Genomic DNA, 20,435 nt, shown 5'->3' with positions numbered 1-20,435 from the left:
GGCAAGTTTATTTCTACTAATTCAAACAATCTAACCTAACCTAGCCTACCATATAACCTAAAGCCTGCTTTCGCCTACGTAACGTATTAAACCTAACCTAACGTGTTATGTGAAAAGTAGATAAGTTGGGCTAGATTAGGGTTGGGTTGGGTTAGGAGGTGTTTGTTAGGTTTGGTACCTAGCCAGCACCAAACAGCTCGCACATCTGCGGTAACCGTTCCAGAAAGTGCCGGTCGTCACTTGGGCATTTCATGTAATGCCTAGGCAATGATTGTACTCGGCTTATTTCGATCATACATATTTCAGCGACTGCCGGGCCTCCGCCTGGCACTCCATGACATGCCTAAAATTTTCAGGCATTCGCCGTAACGCGCGTATTTCTACGAAGATTTCAGTCTTTGCCGGCATTCCACGTAATGCCTAGGCATTTCATGAAATGCCGGATTTCACCCGATGCCTACGACATATCCATCAATAAAGTTCGTGACGCATTACAGCTATTGGCAAACGCAGCCTGTTACTGGTGTGCATACATCAGCACCAAGCACATTATCACATATGGTCATACCCATATGAACATCAGTCATGCCTATTCTGCTGCTTCTCAAAACACAAATGAAATCTCTGTGAATCAGATCACTGATATCACCATCCTCGGCAATGTCCTCGCATCATCACGCCCACAGCCTTAGCAGGCTGGCGTCAAATTTATTCTCCATCATTAATGGTGCGCACAAAAAGTCGCCCAGTAATTTACTGTCCTCTGAGACTGGAGGGCCACTGCCGGAAAATAATAAAACACTTTAATTGCCGTGGCGATAGGATCTGCGATGCGAGTGTGTGCTAGTGGCATCCTCTGTCGGTTTGATTCACAAGACGACTTATGGCCGGCAGGAGAGAGTGATGGACGGGCAGAGGAGAGAGCGATGGACACGGAGGAGGAGATGGATGACTGGACGGTGCCGGCGACGTATCGCTGCCCCATCTTAATATCGGCAGTTTTTCCTGACGAACCGTGTCAACAGCGAGAGACGAGCGCGGTGTCGTGTATGTAAAGGATGAGATGGAGCAGGCATTGGTGGTGGGAAGGGCGTGTTAAAGTGAGGTTAGGCTGTGGAAAACTTGCGTTGGAGTGAGGTGAAATAGCAAAAAGATTTTGCTAGCTCGAATATAAGTGAGGCAAGGTGTGTTTTGGAGGCTGGAGCAAATCGCCAAGTGAGATGGTGGAAACGGTGGGCTAGAGACTGCGTTGCTTGAGTAAGGTCAAGTTGGAAGGTTTGTGTTTGAAGTTCTTAGATGAGGCCAAATGAGGATAGTAGATGATGTCTCAAGCCGTCGCTGGAAGGAGTTGAAATGAGTCGAAAAGAGCAAGAAGGAGGAGCCAACTCAGGCGAGATGTCGATGGTGACTCAAGCCAAGGCAAGATGTCCGTGTGTGGGCCAGCGCTAACTCAGTTTGGAAAAATGACGATATTTTCAGTGGCACACCAAAAGTGGCACCAGTACCGGTATATTCCACTCACGGTATCGGTGGGCGCGGGAGCCACGGGTGCTCACGTAGTAGCACCAAAAGTACTATAGTAAATACTAAGATCGGTCCTAACATCAGCACTATCAGTCCCACCAGTAGCCGCAGTATCTGCCCCAGACAGCACCGGGCAGTCGGCATCCGGCAGCATTGTGAATGACAAACGGCGGTGATCGGAGGGAGGCGATCCGGCGGCGGCACGAGACGGCTCATTACCAGGGGGATGGATGCTACTGGCCGAGGACGCTTCAACGCCGCCCCGCCCCCGCCCCCGCCCCGAGCGGCCGCTAATGACATCCGGGTGACGGGCCCGCCCCCAGTGACCGGACATGCATTCTGCTGGTCTTCGGATGCCGCACATGTGGTCATCTGGTGGCAATAAGATGCTGACAAAGCCGATGGTGTGAGAGGTCTGTTCTGGATAAAAACGGAATGCTGTGCTGCAGAGCCCGCTGGCATGTAAATCCGTCTATCTATAGGCACTTCTGCATCATTAACCCTCGCACGACCAGGCCATTTCTCATAACACGAACGACCAGGGGGGGGGGGGTTGTTACGACCCCCCCCTGGCGTTTCGAAACGGAAGGTCGTAGAGCTTAGCGGAAAAAACCAACGGATTGCTCTCAACGAGATCTCGCGATTGGTGGTATATTTTTTGGTCCTAGGTCAACATTTGACCTACTTATGACCGGTCAAAGGTCAAATTTTCCGAAAAAATCAAACTTTTTCAACTTTGCGCAACGATTGCGGCAAAACGGTGAGAGATATTAACTTCAAACCTTCAACAACGTATTCCCCACTCAATTCTGCATCATATATGGTGTTTTTGGTGTATTTACCCTATAAAAGTAAGAGGCCTATTGTTGATGAGTGATATGGTGTCACATCACCCTCCGGTGTTTGTCCCGATTCGTCGGCTGTTGACCACTGCTCCGCTATAAATACTGTAGGTAACGACTCAGAAAAGTGTATTTCCAACTTCCAACAATCAATTCACAGCAAACGATGTATCACATATCATCACATATGAAAGACACATCATGAAAGACACATCATCACAAGTGACCTCACAACACGTGTGACTCGTCACCTGCCAGCCACTGCCGCTCACTCCACGCCGGACGGGCCAGCGTCACAGCTGTTGCAGAGAGGAAGGCTCCGCTTGCTGTGCTTGCGGCACACCGGCATGGTGCACTTGCAGCACCGCGACTTCACCTTGTTCACGTTGGTGTGCCGACTGCGCTTGTAGCCGGCACCCTGCTGGTCTGCCACGCAGGTGGCACACCTGGCGCGTGCGGTGGTGGGCTCTCGGCGTGGCTGCGGCTGGGCCGGTAGACGGCTGCCCAGGACGTTCTCGATGGCTGCTCTTGTCCTCATGGTGAGCCCTTCAGCAGGTCGAAGCAGGATCAGCGGCTTCACCAGGGAGAGGCCGAGCTCCCTCAGGAACAGCTTCCTGTCGCCGTGCTTGGTGTCCGAGAAGGACCCGGATGCCGCGCAGATGACCCAGCCGTTGAGAGCCGCCACGTCCAGCATCAGCAGGAAGACAGCCAAGGGCCAGCGCCGCGTCGCCACCCGGCAGGTGTAGGGGCCGATCATCTGGTCGACCGTGTCGACTCCGCCCTTGGTCTCGTTGTAGAACAACATAACCTCGGGCTTCTTCTTGCCGTCAGCGGCGACCAGCGGCTCGGCGTGCTGGGTCGACAGCAGCAGCACGTTCTTGTTGGTCTTCTTGTTGTAGGACGTCACCATGATGTTCTCGGACCAGTAGAACTTCGATGAGTTTACTTCTCTCCCTTCGGTCTTCTTTGCGTCCTCCGGCAGGTGTCGACGGTTGGCCATGACCGTGCCGACGTAGGTGAGGCCCTCTGCGAGAAGCTCCTCACAGAGGTCCACCGAGCTGTAGAAGCGGTCGGCGGTCACGTTCCGGCCGGTGCGATAGAACGGCCGGACCAGATGATGGACCACGTTGGACGCTCCGGTGATGTGGAGCTCAGGGTCAGGATCTTCAGCCTTGCCGGCGTACGGCATGATGTTCAGCATGTAGCGTGATCGAGCGTCTGCTACGTCCCGGAACAGCAGGCCGTACTTGTCCGGCTTGTTCGGCATGTAGATCACGAAGCCGCACCGACCACGGTAGGCTCGCAGCGTCTCGTCGACGGTGATACAGTCTGACGGCGTGTAGAACTTGGCCAGACGGCTGTTGAAATCCGAGAAGACATCTCGGATTGCCGCAAACTTGTCCCTCTTGCGCCGTTCTTCTCGGTCGGCTCGATTATCGAACCGGAGGATCCGCTTTATGTAGACAAAGCGGTTCTTCGTCATCGTCGCCCTGTAGAATGGCCTTGAGAAAGGCCCGTAGAACAGGTCGTCGATTTTGCAGCAGCGGTCGCCCTCACAACCCCGCAGGAGAACGAGACCAATGAAGGCCCGTAGCTCCATCAGCGTCACGGGGATGTGGGTGCGGTTGCTTGCTGCTGCGAGGCGCTCTCCTTCTTCATTCGACCGTTCCAGAATCTGCGTTAGCAGGCTATCTGGAAGGAAGAGGCCGAACGCGTCCTTCGGTATGTTGACGTCCTTCGCCGCTCCCTTTGGGCCCGGGCTGCCGCGCATGATGTTGCCTGGGCGGGCACGGACACGGTGATTGGGCGGCACCGTGGTCCACACCCGCCCTGTTCTTGACAGCTCTTGGCCACCAGCCTGCTCCACCCGGGTGAAGTTGGCCGCCGGGCGGTCAGCAGCTTCGTCTTCCGATGCCTCGCTGTCTGAGCTGGGAGCCACGGCATGGCCATCGCCGCTGGGACCGGGAGTCCCTGCAGCAGCAGCGGCAGCTTGATGCGGCTCGCCGTCCACTTCTGTGAAGTCGGTGACAGCTTCCGGCTCTTCATCCCAGTCGCTGTCATCGTCCGATTCTGACCGGACCTCAGGATCGCTGTCGTCTTCCTGCAGCAAGAGCTGGATCTCTTCTGCTGTCAGAGGCTGGCCTGGACGGCGGCGTGACCCACTAGTGCTAGGCTCAGCCGCCCGCTTCCTACCTCTTGAGCGTGGCATCTTGAGCTGCCCGCGCAGGAACCCTTGAAATCTTGAACTGATTGCATTTGCCGAGCGCACCCCTTTTATACTACATTGCAAAATTTATCTACTTACATCTAGATCAATCATGCAATATCTACAAAAAATACGATCGCTGCTAGCCGTCAGCCAGTCAGCGCCCGAGGGTGCCGCCCACCCGCGGGGCGCAGCCAATCACCGCCCGCCGGCATGATTTTCCCGAATGTTCCCGAATGTTCCATGTTCCCATATGTTCTGGAATGCCCAAGACTGCCGCCCACTCGCGGGAAGCAGCCAATCACCGCCCGGCGGCATGACCTTCTCGAATGTTCCCGAATATTCCCGAATGTTCTGAAAACCTCTGTCCTGAATTTTTTTTTGCGAATCGTGTCTTCTCAAGATAAAAACTCGTCACCGTTCTCGATTCGTCATCGAGCTACTAGATGTTTCGAGAATGTTCCAATCACAAAGTGCCGGCCAAAGTTAGGTCAACCCAGGTCATTGACCTTCGATGGCCTCTGAAAGTTCGAGCCACAATACAAAAGCTCAAAGTAATAATGACTAGCGCTAGCCATGGATAAATATACCGACATTGCTCATATAATCGTTGTAAAACAAATAATTTACGGCTGCACATAACCGTACGGGATGTTGGACCACTCATGACGTCATACCTCTCTAATCTGACATGACCCGGCCATTTTGTTTATTTCAAAAGTTAGTCAATAGATGTCCCAACATGTCTGGAAAGTTCTATTAGCATACATGCACTACTCCACATGCAATCGTAAAAAAGCTGGGGGCGCATTTATCAGACACTCACTTCTCAGAAATGGCGGCGTACGCTGTACCACATATGACGTCATAACTCCGTGACCTGACCTGACCCGGTCAAGTTTCTTGCACCACACGATGGCCAATACTTGCCCCAACATGCATGGGAAGTTTCATGACGATCCATCAAACAATGTGGATAGCATCAGCAGAAAACCTCGGGACTCGGTACACACTTCGTGAAAATCCGGCCGGAGGCTGTACCTCTTATGACGTCATAACTCCGTGACCTGACCTGACCCGGTCAATTTTCTTGCACCACACGATAGCCAATGCTTGCCCCAACATGCATGGGAAGTTTCATCATGATCCATCAAACAATGTGGGTGTCACCGGCAGAAAACCTAGGGATTCGGCGCACACGTTTGGTAACTGTCGGCCGGAGGCTGTACCTCTTATGACGTCATAACTCCGTGACCTGACATGACCCGATCAATTTTTTTCGGCAAAAGATGCGCAAAGGTTGCCCCAGAGGGTATTGAAAATTTCAGCCCGCTACGACAAGCCGTTTAGCGTGCACTTCGAAAAAACCTCAGGGGGGGGGGTTGATACAACCCCCCCCCCTAGGCGTTCTAGGGTTAACCCTAGAACGCCTAGGGGGGGTTGTATCAACCCCCCCCCCCTGAGGTTTTTTCGAAGTGCACGCTAAACGGCTTGTCGTAGCGGGCTGAAATTTTCAATACCCTCTGGGGCAACCTTTGCGCATCTTTTGCCGAAAAAAATTGATCGGGTCATGTCAGGTCACGGAGTTATGACGTCATAAGAGGTACAGCCTACGGCCGGATTTTCACAAACTGAGTGCCAACGCCCGAGGTTTCTTGCCGGTGGTACGGACATCGGTTGATGGATCGTGATGAAACTTCCCATGCATGTTGGGGCAAGTATTGGCTATCATATGGTATAAGAAATTTGACCGGGTCAGGTCAGGTCACGGAGCTATGACGTCACAAGAGGAACAGCGTCCGGTACTATTTTTGAAAAGCGCCCGAACCACTATTTTGCTAATTCTTGTCACCTCAATGGGAATATGCAGCAATATTAGCTTCTATAGGGAGCAAATGGACCTCCCAAATCCAAAAATACAATCAGATTTCAAAAATTTAAATTTTGATTTTTCGAATTTCTGCCGCCGACTGTGACCTTGCCGACTTCCGGCGCTCCCAACGCGCCATTTTTAGAGCTAGGGAAACGAAATACATACCAAACGATAGAGAATTGATCAAGGAACACGATAGTGAAGGTTTCAAGTCGATATCTCATACCGTGTTGCCGCAATCGCCGCCGAAAGTTGAAAAAAGTCTATTTTTCCGAAAATTTGACCTTTGACCGGTCAAAAGTAGGTCAAATGTTGACCTAGGACCAAAAAATATACCACCAATCGCGAGATCTCGTTGAGAGCAATCCGTTGGTTTTTTCCGCTAAGCTCTACGACCTTCCGTTTCGAAACGCCAGGGGGGGGGGTCGTAACAACCCCCCCCCCCTGGTCGTTCGTGTTATGAGAAATGGCCTGGTCGTGCGAGGGTTAAACTGCGATGTTTCACCAACGATGCAGAAAATGCGTGACTCTTTTTAAATGTGTAGGAATTATTGTCATTCACTTGAGAGCGTTAATGATTCGTACTCGTAGACCTCCATTCTCCTCAGCTCTTCGTGTCCGTCCATCCCACAACATCCCCCCTCCCCCTCAGCCGCTCTCTCATCAGCGCCCGTCGGCAATTACCGTTAACGGCGCTACACTCGTGAGTTATGGGAAATTTTATTCAGACTGCTACAGCCAGCCAGATATTTCATGCATAAAATGAGCTCATTTAGTCGATGAGGAGGCAGTGTTACGGCCAAGCGACGGCGCACGACTGGGAAGTGTTGAGCGTCTTGGCTTTGTCACGGGTGTCAAGGGGACTTGAAATACGCGGTAATGGGATGAAGCATTCTCTCGAGACGTCCAGGATTCTACTTTGTTTTACAGATTCTTGGCAAATATGGTCCCGCTTTTAATAATTTTTAATTTTAGAAATGGCATACCATTTATATTGTGCGCAGAAACAAGACGAATCTAATGGAAAAATCAAACCTACTTTAATTAATCCCTGATTATGACATATCGAACATGATTAATTAAAGTCACCATCCCACCTTAACATTAGTTTTGACTTGAGATATCCAAATTGGTGGCCATGGTCTGCAAATACCGGTTTGGGCACTCACAACATCGAAAAATGCTTTAATTCAGAGATATTGAATTTCAAACTTGCAGTTTTCGGATTCTAAGGGGCTAATGCATTGGAATGACCCTTAGACTTTGTGACGTCAGCGGAGATCTAACGAATTTTAAATCTTAGACTAAAACCATCGTTAACACGTGGTGGTATACGCTGCTTTGCGCGCAACGTCTGCCGCACTTAGAGGCTGCCAAATTATTCAGGGGCGGTCGCAGACTTGGAGTTTGGGGGGGGGGGGGCCAACTTGGCAAAGGGGCCCCTGCGCTGACCCAGGGGGCCCGGTGCTAGCTTAAAGGGGCCCACGGGCGTAGTGAACGGGTGCAGAAATCTAGGCCATGGCCGGTGAAGCGGGGGGGGGGGGGGTAGGGAGCGGCACCCGAGCGGAGGCTCATTGAGAGCTTTGAGGGTGCACCATGTCGAAAAGGTACCGAAAAGTGCATTTTGAAGCATTGATTATGTCAATAATTCACGCAACTGTGAATGGACTACCGCAAAAGTAAAGGCGGCTAACTTTGCCATTTTCTTTGCAAAAAAAAACTTTGCCATTTTTTAAGATCATCGTGCTAAAACTTTTAACAGTGGGTCATCGGTATCTGTTCACTGTTCAATCACATGTGTTCCGACTTCCGTTTAATCTTTTTTTTACTTGAGCACAAATGCAAATTTTGAAGACCATTACAGTAGGAAATGCTTCGAAAGACGGATAGTGGGCAAAATATCCTAAATTTGTCGTGCTGCATGGAAAGTAGTGTTGCTGAGGAAAGGGGGTTTTGTTCCAGATTATTGTGGATGCAGAATACATTGTCTGCACTCACTGCAGAATTATTGTTGGTGCAACTGCGCCCACTGCGCCCATGGTTCCTACACTTATGGGCCCATCGATAGCGCTTCGGCGATAGGTACCTATCGCCTAGAGGCTGCAATGGGGCCCTTAGAGTACGGTGTCAGACCCCCAGAGGCCGGCGTTGGACCCAAGGGTCAGCGAAGGGCCTCAAAGGCCCCAGGTAGGGCCACAGAGGCTGATGTGGGCCTTCATAAGCAAGTGCGTGACGCCCAAAGGTAAGGCTTGAGCCCCCCAGAGAACATAATAGGGCCATCAGTGGCCGGTGTAGAGACCTCATAGGCCAGTTTGCGGGCCCCTCAGAGGCTAGTGTGGGCCTCAGGTGTCGCTATGAGGCACTTAAAGACCGGTATGGGTCCTCAGAAGCCGGCATCGATCCTTCAGAAGCCAGTACGGGGCCCTCAGAGGCACATAAGGGCAGTTTCGGTCCCAGAGACAGAAATGGGACCATCAGAGGCCGGTGTGGGTCGTGGGACCTTTAGAGGCTGGTTTGGGCTCTTACGGGCCAGTTTAGAGCCCTGAGAGACCAGTACAGGGCCTGCAAAGGGCAGTTTGAGACCATCAGAGACCGAATTGGGCACTCAGAGGCTAATATGGGTCCTTACAGGCCAGCATGGAGCCCTCAGAGGTTAGGGTGGGGCCCTAAAAGACCACCATGGGCCGGCGTTAGACCCCAGAGGCCAGAAGAGGGCCCTCAAAGGCCAAGATGGGCCCTCAGACTAGGCCGATGCGGGCCCTTAGAGGCCGGCATCAGGTCTTCAGAAGCCCGTGCGGGGCCCTCAGAGGCTAAGGTGGGTCCTTACAGGCCCGCACGGGCCCTCAGAGGTCAGTGTGGGGCCCTAAAAGACCGGCATGGGCCGGCGTTGGACCCCAGAGGCCAACAGAAGGCCCTCAAAGGCCAAGATGGGCCCGCAGAAGCCGATGCTGACCCTTAGAGGCCGGCATCGGGTCTTCAGAATCCAGTGCGGGGGGCTCTCGGAGGCTAATATGGGCCCTTACAGGCCAGCATGGGGCCCTTAAAGATCAGAATGGGACCCTAAAAGACTGGCATTGGCCGGCGTTGGACCCCAGGGGCCAGCAGAGGGCCCTCAAAGGCCAAGATGGGCCTTCAGAGGCCGATGCGGACCCTTAGAGGCCGGCATCGGGTCTTCAGAATCCAGTTTGGGGCCCATAGAGGCTAATGTGTATCCTTACAGGCCAGCATGGGCCCTCAGAGGTCAGTGTGGGGCCCTAAAAGACCGGCATGGGCCGGCGTTGGACCCCAGAGGCCAGCGGAGGGCCCTCAAAGGCCAAGATGGGCCCTCAGACGCCGATGCGGGCCCTGAGCGGCCGGCATTGGGTCATCAGAATCCAGTGCGGGGGCCCTCAGAGGCTAATGTGGGTCCTTACAGGCCAGCATGGGCCCTTAGAGGTCAGTGTGGGTGGGGCCCTAAAAGGCCGGCATGGGCCGGCGTTGGACCCCAGAGACCAGCGGAGGGCCCTCAAAGGCCAAGATGGGCCCCCAGAGGCCGATGCTGGCTCGACATCGGGTCTTCAGAATCCAGTGCGGGGCCCTCAGAGACACTTAAAGGCTAGTCTTGGGACTCGAGAGACAGAAATGAGGCCACCAGAGGCCGGTGTGAGGCTCTCAGACGCCGGTTGGGCCCCTGAGGCCGGTTTAGGGGCCCTCAAAGGCCAGTGGAGGGCCCTCAGAGGTCAATACGGGTCCTCAGTGGTCAATGTGGACGCTTGACCGCCACTGAAGGGCCCTCAGAGGTCAGTGTAGGACCCTCAAAGACTGGTATGGGAGCTGTTAATAGCTGGCGTGGGTTTCTCGAGCCTCGTGACAATCGAATACGGGCCAGGGCCCCATACGGCCATGGGGGCCCATCGGTTGTTTGGGGGGGGGCAAATGATATGATGGCCCCCCTGATTTGCCTTTGGGGGGGGCCATGGCCCTGATGGCCCCCCCCCCCCCCCCCCCCCTGCGACCGCCACTGAAATTATTGCTTCCAAATAAGTCGCTAGGAACAGCGGATATCCCAAAATGTAAACAAAAGTAAAAGCCTAATATCTTGAAAACCAGTAAATATTTTTCGGTGAAATTTGGTAGATATTCATTTTTGATCTTTCCAAACCAAGGGACATCACTTTTATGCCAATTCATTAACTTTTTTGAGGAGGGTCCCTTTAAAGAAAATAAGGAAGCAACAAATAATCACTTCGATCTTACTTAATGTGCTTTCTTAATGTGCTTTCAGCAAATTCAAGGCAGATCACTATCCATTAGGTCATGCCAAGTGCTTTTACTTCCAAAAAGTCTTAACATCCTTGTTCACATTTGGTTCTATCGGGAAAAGAGTAGCACAGTTTGGCCGCACTCATGCCATATGTAATTATTGCTCACTCAATGAATTCACCTCTCGTCACGCATTATCGTCTTTCCATATTACCGCCTGCCATCTGAACGCGACGAGAGTCATCATTTGTGTTCATATGGTATGCATGGGTCATGTGAGCCATTCCTAGCCGCGGCCCCGAGGGCACACGGCCGCCTCTGACGAGGTCATTAGGCCTGTTAGCGCGCCTGGTCTAGTGTGTGATGACTATGATCAGAACTCGATAGATTATGAGCGGTGGCTGCCGGCGCGCGGAGGCGTCAGTCGGCCGTGAATCGTCCGTAATCGGATTGGAGCGGGCCATTGTTGGGTCGACCCCAGCGCGCCCGTGCATGGCCCCCGACAGATGGCCCGCTCGCACGGAGCGTAAAATGATCCGTGGCTCTGCGACGCCGATGGGAGGCGTTCGGACCATCGAGTTCGGGGCACCCGTGGTCAGCCGGCACCGTATAGATCAGGGGTCGGCAAATGGTGGGGCATGCCCCCTTTGGGGGTAATGGAGCCCTTTCGGTGGGGGTAATGAGGGATTCTGAAAAAGCCTATCTTTTTAGAGTTTGTAGCTCCAGTGATGGAGCCATCGTGACTGTTGCATCCCAGGGTTCAAAGATTAGCAGCCCAGGCCAAAGGCACAGCACACATTGATTAGATACCAATTTTCACGTACCTGCTCGCCTCACCATCTCACCCCTCCGTTCAGTCGTACAAAAGCAGCTGCAACTTTTAACCGTCGCCCGTCTGTTGGCGTTTCAACAGCCGCTAACGTAAGGGGGAGGAATCGATCGAACCCCCGCGGCCTCTCGGACTCTGAGATGGAGGTGTGCATAAAAAAGACGAGCGTGCTACCCGTGACAATAGGAAGCCGCTGCTGTCCATTTTTAAGGTCCTTGGTCATTCCGTCTCATTCAAGAGGGCAATGACAAGTGTCGAGAAAATCGGGACCCGCTATAACTTCTTGAAGTGAGATTTTATGGCTCAAGATGATCTCCAGAAAAAGTTAATAAGCCAACGGTCATTATGGGTCCAGAGGCCAGTTTTACCAACAGAAAAATAGCCGCCTACCGGAATTTTTTGCCTAAAGATCGTTTCACATATGGAGCGTAAACGGTAAAGCCCTATCCGCTTACGAGCCCATCGCGTTTACGCTCCGTATGTGAAGCGGTCTTGAGGCAAAAATTCCGGCAGGCGGTTATTTTTCTGTTGGTAAAACTGGTCTCAGGTCATGATATTTTCCGGGCTAGTAAAAAAAAATGATGGGCTCGAGGGTACAATTTGGTCGTGATCCAATGCCTTTTACGTGAGCTTTTAACGAAAAACCACCCGCCACCCCTATACGTACAAGGGTCAAATGGGATATAGCATAGGCGGCGGAACGGGGAGGGCACCGGGGCACCGTGCACCCTTTGATTTTTGCATTTTAACATTAGCCCTATGGGCGTTGCATGGAAAGAATGGGACCAAAAGTCGGCAATGCCCCCCCCCCTTAATTGAAGGTGTTCCGCCGCTACTGGGATATAGGTATTAAATGTTTTGTGGAGGAAGTGTCATGTTTTAAATTTGATGCATTGGAAATGCACAAATACCCAAAGAGTTCCAGGACGGTATGGAATTTCAGTAAACTTGGTTGTGTCAGCAATGGGGTCTGGTAGGTGGGGGTAATGGCCCTGCCTGGAGCCCAAAAAGGGGGCACGACCCCGAATGACCTGCCGACCACTGGTATAGATCAACATTTCAAAAGTTAAACAGGTATATTTTATATCAAAAGTCAAGATGAGATGGGCGAAAAGATCTAAGAAAATAGTTGCGTTTACATAGCATTTTGACGAGGCTCTAGCTCATTAATTTTGCGATAAGTATGATGTAGTGATCTTTGCATATTTATAGGGGATAATTTTGTAAATTGTAAAGCACCACTGGCATCTCTTGCAGCATAACGGGCGGAGCTATAAGCTTGCAGCACTCATATGTAAACGGGGCTAATGTAAAATGTGCCGATGTAGGAAAGCGATGAGCCCTGTCAGATGAGCTTTGAAATGAACTTCATTAAAATCTATCGCAAATTGAAGAGAGAATGACATCCATGATCCATAGATGATAGTTACAAGGCTTGCTTAAAGCTCACTTCTTTAGCATTATTTACCCGTTCGCATTGTAAAGCTGGGCTTTCTGAGCGCTGACCCTTTTAGCAAAAGTGTCATTTACCGCAACTAATCGCCGATGATACGGAAAGCTTTTAGCCCAGGGATGCTCTAAGACCTACGTCAAACCAGGGTACGTCAAACTGTGCTTACTACATAGACAGCATTTTGCCAAATGTGGCTGTACTCCTGACGCATATTGCATGCTTGCGTTTGGATTTGTTAGAACATGTGCGCCACCCAACAATTCAGAAAACTGATGTGCATCGTGATGCGGGAATAAATCCAAAATTTGTGCAAAGGAAGGTATGCTTGAACGATGCAGATGAGCCCAAGTCTCTCAGTTTCGCCAGCTGATGTGCTTTTCAACTGCGACTGCAGCGTTGGACAGCCTCACAGCCACGGCGGAGCGACCCCAGCGTCGCATCCGTCGGCCGGCTCGCGCGCCCCTTCTGTCGTCGTCGACGAGGCGCGACGCCCCCTCGGCAGTGTCCGAGCCGACCCCGCCGGACCGTGGTCACCGGGCCGACGGGCGCTCTCCCCTAATGAAGACGGCGCCGCCGCCAGCAGGGGTGTCCCTAGCACCGATCAATAGCAATCTCAACTCATGTTCAACTCGACTGACACGCGCCCCCGTCGGATCCGGACACGATCCGGACACGGGGACAGGGACACTGGGCACGGGACAGAGTCGAATGGACACGGGACAGGGTGGGTGGGTGCAGGAATGTCAGATATTTGTCGCCATATTTTTTCTCAACTTAAATTATTTTCCGTCATGCTTCATTTCTACTTTTTAGATTTATTTATTAAATGACTTATGGAATAAATTAGTATCGTCCATTGATTGATTCACCAGCCTCCGATGAATCTGATCAGACCATAAGTATCCAGGTTAACTGTCGGAAGTACCTACTCATTGTTTCATGTCTTGCTCCCTAGCAAGTCACCATGTTTAGGTGACCTACAGAAAAATTGGGTGTCAAGCACGTCTTAAATCAACGGAGTGCGACTTTTTAACCATGTCCAAAGTCATCAGCCAAATCATTATTAAAAGCTCTTCCAGGTGTGCATAAAAGTATACAGAAATCATTCTTAGGTGTTGTTTTTATCCGCTGGGACTGAGAGCGTGAGATGATGTTTTTCGTACTCCAGCGTAGAAGGGTAGCCATACGGCCGCCACGGTTGACAGTGATGACATCAGTCATCTTTTGCAAGCTCGTTAAAGATTTGGGCTATACGGGGATTCGAACCCCGGATCTCTGGATTAGCGCTCCAATGCTCTACCTCTGAGCTATATAGACCAAGTACTTTAACGAGCTTTCTGCCAAGTTTTATGCGGATCATTCTTAGGTGTTGTTTTTATCCGCTGGGACTGAGAGCGTGAGATGATGTTTTTCGTACTCCAGCGTAGAAGGGTAGCCATACGGCCGCCACGGTTGACAGTGATGACATCAGTCATCTTTTGCAAGCTCGTTAAAGATTTGGGCTATACGGGGATTCGAACCCCGGACCTCTGGATTAGCGCTCCAATGCTCTACCTCTGAGCTATATAGACCAAGTACTTTAACGAGCTTTCTGCCAAGTTTTATTCGGATCATTCTTAGGTGTTGTTTAACGAGCTTGCAAAAGATGACTGATGTCATCACTGTCAACCGTGGCGGCCGTATGGCTACCCTTCTACGCTGGAGTACGAAAAACATCATCTCACGCTCTCAGTCCCAGCGGATAAAAACAACACCTAAGAATGATCCGCATAAAACTTGGCAGAAAGCTCGTTAAAGTACTTGGTCTATATAGCTCAGAGGTAGAGCATTGGAGCGCTAATCCAGAGGTCCGGGGTTCGAATCCCCGTATAGCCCAAATCTTTAACGAGCTTGCAAAAGATGACTGATGTCATCACTGTCAACCGTGGCGGCCGTATGGCTACCCTTCTACGCTGGAGTACGAAAAACATCATCTCACGCTCTCAGTCCCAGCGGATAAAAACAACACCTAAGAATGATCCGCATAAAACTTGGCAGAAAGCTCGTTAAAGTACTTGGTCTATATAGCTCAGAGGTAGAGCATTGGAGCGCTAATCCAGAGGTCCGGGGTTCGAATCCCCGTATAGCCCAAATCTTTAACGAGCTTGCAAAAGATGACTGATGTCGTCACTGTCAACCGTGGCGGCCGTATGGCTACCCTTCTACGCTGGAGTACGAAAAACATCATCTCACGTGTACAGAAATCACCACTTTAAAAACTTGTCAGTAAACGGAATGTGCATGATGCATCATCAGAGACAGTTCTGAAATGAAGTCCAGTAGCCGTCACCCCAGCTAGCCCTCCAGTTCAATATCATCTTGGCTCGCCCTAAGGCTCGCCCCAGGCCATCGTCTGCCATACTCGTCTCCGGAGTCCGTCGAGAAATCGCTGCCAAGATGGCCGCCGGCCCGCGGCCATATCATCAAAGTTTCATGTTCGATATGTCATTGTCTGCTTCTGTGCCGGAGGCCGTTACCGGCGCGCCGGTATTGTTTTTATTGCCCATATGTTATGTATTAGGGCTGGAGAGTACCCCACGGTCTGGGCCGAATGGCTGCGACGGCGCCAATACTTTTACCAGACTCCCGACATGATAGCCCTCGTACGCGCCGGCTTAAACAAACAAAATAATAAAACTCAATAACGGCGACGGTGGCTCGGAGCCAGGCTTCTCGGCCTCGGCCGGAGGTGTGACGAAGCGGCCCTGTGTGACGGAGCAGCTCGGACGGAGGGGATGCATAACCGAGGCAAATGCCCTGTGACAGAGCAGCTAGAAGACAGAAGGGAAAGATATGATTGGGAGGTGGTCACTGGTCAGTGACAGAGTAGCTTCAAGTGAAGGAAGTTTCATGGGGGGAGACTTTTGGTGACGGAGGACAGCAAAGAGGAAATATAACTCAGATGCTCAGAGCTTTTTTAGTCAGGACAGGTCATTTCACAAGATAGTATCTTGGTATAGCCATAGTGTAATAAATAACAAGTGAAGACACTTCACCAATGTATAATGCAAACTCATGTAACAACTTTTCTTCAGCTGGAAGTGGGCTATGTAGCTACTCACGCTGCAGTATGACGTAATAAAACGTCATAAAACGTCACTCCCTAAATCATTGAGCGTTATCCTCAGCCTACATCATCGTCTTCCATGCCCCGTCATGATGGATTTTTTAATTGACTTAGACATGAAAACCCACGTTTTTTATTCCACTAAATGAAGGTAAATAATCCCAGTCCCTTACAGAATGCCTTGGTACACACAAAATCAAAGGACATCGATGTGCCACAGCCCGATGAAAGTCCTACTCGATTTTGATCGTCCTATGAATGACATAGACTCGAGAACCCATGTTTTTTATTGCATTTGATGAAAGAAAATCATCGTATTTTCTTATAAAATGCGTGAAAATATTCCAAATCAGAGGACATCGATGTGTCACAGCCCGATGAAAGTGCTCTTCGATCTAACTGCGCTCCAACATGCTGAACATCGTATCAGCATTCACTCTATCCCGTAACGTTACTCTCGAGAACCCACTGTTTTTATTGCATGTATGGTCGCTTACTGAATGCATTGTGACAGAACCGGTATGAAAATATTCAAAAACAGAGGACATCATAACACCACCGGCTCCTAAAAGGTGTAGGGTATTTTCACAACGTCTCTAAAACATAACCCATTTTGATCGGTCCTATGAATGACATAGACTCGAGAACCCATGTTTTTTTATTGCATTTAATGAAAGAAAATGATCGCATTTTCTTATAAAATGCGTGAAAATTTGCAAAATCAGAGGACATCGATGTGCCACAGCCCGATGAAAGTGCTACTCGATCTAACTGCGCTCCAACATGCTGAACATCGTATCAGCATTCACTCTATTCCGTAACGTTACTTTCGAGAACCCACTGTTTTTATTGCATGTATGGTCGCTTACTGAATGCAATTTGACAGAACCGGTATGAAAATATTCAAAAACAGAGGACATCATAACACCACCGGCTCCTAAAAAGTGTAGGGTATTTTGACAACGTCTCTAAAACATAACCCATTTTGATCGGTCCTTTGATTGACATAGACTCGAGAACCCATGTTTTTTATTGAATTTAATGAAAGAAAATGATCGCATTTTCTTATAAAATGCGTGAAAATTTGCAAAATCAGAGGACATCGATGTGCCACAGCCCGATGAAAGTGCTACTCGATCTAACTGCGCTCCAACATGCTGAACATCGTATCAGCATTCACTCTATTCCGTAACGTTACTTTCGAGAACCCACTGTTTTTATTGCATGTATGGTCGCTTACTGAATGCAATTTGACATAACCGGTATGAAAATGTTCAAAAACAGAGGACATCATAACAACACCGGCTCCTAAAAAGTGTAGGGTATTTTGACAACGTCTCTAAAACATAACCCATTTTGATCGGTCCTTTGATTGACATAGACTCGAGAACCCATGTTTTTTATTGCATTTAATGAAAGAAAATAATCGCATTTTCTTATAAAATGCGTGAAAATATTCAAAATCAGAGGACATCGAAGTGCCACAGCCCGATGAAAGTCCTACTCGATCTAACTGCGCAGTGCGCTCCAACATGTTGAGCATCGTATCAGCATTCACTCTATTCCGTAACGTTACTCTCGAGAACCCACTGTTTTTATTGCATGTATGGTCGCTTACTGATTGCAATTTGACAGAACCAGTATGAAAATATTCAAAAACAGAGGACATCATAACACCACCGGCTCCTAAAAAGTGTAGGGTATTTTGACAACGTCTCTAAAACATAACCCATTTTGATCGGTCCTTTGATTGACATAGACTCGAGAACCCATGTTTTTTATTGCATTTAATGAAAGAAAATAATCGCATTTTCTTATAAAATGCGTGAAAATATTCAAAATCAGAGGACATCGAAGTGCCACAGCCCGATGAAAGTCCTACTCGATCTAACTGCGCAGTGCGCTCCAACATGTTGAACATCGTATCAGCATTCACTCTATTCCGTAACGTTACTCTCGAGAACCCACTGTTTTTATTGCATGTATGGTCGCTTACTGATTGCAATTTGACAGAACCAGTATGAAAATATTCAAAAACAGAGGACATCATAACACCACCGGCTCCTAAAAAGTGTAGGGTATTTTGACAACGTCTCTAAAACATAACCCATTTTGATCGGTCCTATGAATGACATAGACTCGAGAACCCATGTTTTTTTATTGCATTTAATGAAAGAAAATAATCGTATTTTCATATAAAATGCGTGAAAATATTCAAAATCAGAGGACATCGATGTGCCACAGCCCGATGAAAGTGCTCTTCGATCTAACTGCGCTCCAACATGCTGAACATCGTATCAGCATTCACTCTATTCCGTAACGTTACTCTCGAGAACCCACTGTTTTTATTGCATGTATGGTCGCTTACTGAATGCAATTTGACAGAACCGGTATGAAAATATTCAAAAACAGAGGACATCATAACACCTTCGGCTCCTAAAAAGTGTAGGGTATTTTGACAACGTCTCTAAAACATAACCCATTTTGATCGGTCCTATGAATGACATAGACTCGAGAACCCATGTTTTTTATTGCATTTAATGAAAGAAAATAATCGCATTTTCTTATAAAATGCGTGAAAATATTCAAAATCAGAGGACATCGAAGTGCCACAGCCCGATGAAAGTCCTACTCGATCTATCTGCGCTCCAACATGCTGAACATCGTATCAGCATTCACTCTATTCCGTAACTTTACTCTCGAGAACCCACTGTTTTTATTGCATGTATGATCGCTAACTGAATGCAATGTGACAGAACCGGTATGAAAATATTCAAAAATAGAGGACACCATAACAGTACCAGCCCCTAAAAGTGTAGAGTATTTAAACAAAGTCTGTATTATACGAGTCATTTTGATCGGTCTTTTCCTTCACTTTGACTTGAGAACCTATGCTTTTTATTGCGCGAAATGAATGAGAGTCATCGCATGTTCATTGTTCCTATTGAATGCATTATAATATGCAAAATCAGGGGACATCGATGCGTTTCAGCCTGGTGAAATGCCCAGTTGATGAATAGCTGTTTGGCTCAATTTAACACTGCGTCGGCAGTTACACAGCTTCCGAACGATATGCCTGATAAGAGAACATGAATTCTTAAGTATTGCGAGCTGTGGGGCCTGTCCCTGTGTTCATACGCTATACCCATTCTGGCATAAAGAAGACATTCTTAGCTTGTAAAGGTGTGTAGTAAAAATAGGTTTTTGGTCTTCTCATTATGTTTAAGTGATATTTCATTTCAAGTTGCGTATAGAGGGATTTATTTTCGGTGTTTTGTAGAAAATAAGGGTGAATTAGCTGTTACAACCAACACTTATATAACTACAAGCTTGGATAGTAGTTTCTTGGGTTAGAAGTTTTCACTACAGTGATGAAACTTTTGCACTACAATGACGAAAACGTCATCAATCGTCATCAGATATCGCTGATTTTCTGAGAGAGCACTTCCGGCAGAAGAAAACGCATTACACAAAATAATCGAAGTGTCTTCACTTGTTATTTATTACACTATGGTATAGCCAAGGGAAATAAATGGTCGAAGGAAGAACAACTCGGAGAGAAGCTAGAATGAAGAAGATGTTCGATAATAGTGTAGCCCTATGTGATACAGCAGTTAGAAATAAATAAATATCTACAACCGATTGAGATTTCGGTGCCAGAGCAGCTCGCGAAGAGCTGGTGAAAAGGTTCCACCCACATGGTAGATCTCGGTGACCCTCATCTTTCTCTTTCTCTCTCTCTCTCTCTCTCTCTCTCTCTCTCTCTCTCTCTCTCTCTCTCTCTCTCTCTCTCTCTCTCTCTCTCTCTCTCTTTCTCTCTCTCTCTCACTCTCGCTCTCTCTCATCTCTCTCTCTCACTCTCTCTCTCACCCTCTCTCTATCTCGGTCCGTCTTCCCATTCCTATGGACAGTGACAAAATCTACATAATAGCCGTTTTCACGACGGAACTTTCGCAGAGGAACTTATTTGATACCTAAAAAGTACCTACTCTTTGAGGCCTTAACATCCCTCAAACTGAAATATTTTATGTTCAAAATAATTTTAGAAGTTTAAATCCGGGCATTCTTTGCCCTCAAATCACTTATTTATTTACAAACACAGCAATTTTCGGTTCTAGTAGCCCACCTTTCGACTATGAGGTATCAAATCAGCGTGGCAACTTGCTCCCTCTTTGCTCCCTCGGGTATCTAATTCCGGAATTCTTAAAAACAAGGAAAGTATATATCGAGTTCTCTTTCATACCTATTCAGTTATGTTTTAATGGTGATTAAAATATGGCAAATTTTTTGATTACATTTCATATAAGAAAACACGCAAAACAATGAAACAAAAATAACTACGGCAGATAATTACCTTCAG

The 20,435-nt window shown here is 48.8% G+C and overlaps 1 protein-coding gene across 1 annotated transcript; it reads right to left on the bottom strand.

The window, feature by feature from the left end:
• Positions 1–2,634: 2,634 nt before the first annotated feature.
• Positions 2,635–4,575, bottom strand: LOC122393326 (piggyBac transposable element-derived protein 4-like). The gene has a single exon (XM_043389250.1). It carries the CDS (start codon positions 4,573–4,575, stop codon positions 2,635–2,637), a length of 1,941 nt encoding a protein of 646 aa, XP_043245185.1.
• Between the last annotated feature and the right edge of the window lie 15,860 nt (positions 4,576–20,435).

The sequence above is a fragment of the Amphibalanus amphitrite genome, unplaced genomic scaffold, assembly GCF_019059575.1.
Source record: "Amphibalanus amphitrite isolate SeventyFive unplaced genomic scaffold, NRLGWU_Aamphi_draft 000530F_arrow, whole genome shotgun sequence".
In the NCBI taxonomy this organism is placed as follows: domain Eukaryota; kingdom Metazoa; phylum Arthropoda; class Thecostraca; order Balanomorpha; family Balanidae; genus Amphibalanus; species Amphibalanus amphitrite.
This window is presented reverse-complemented; position numbering and strand designations above follow the sequence as displayed.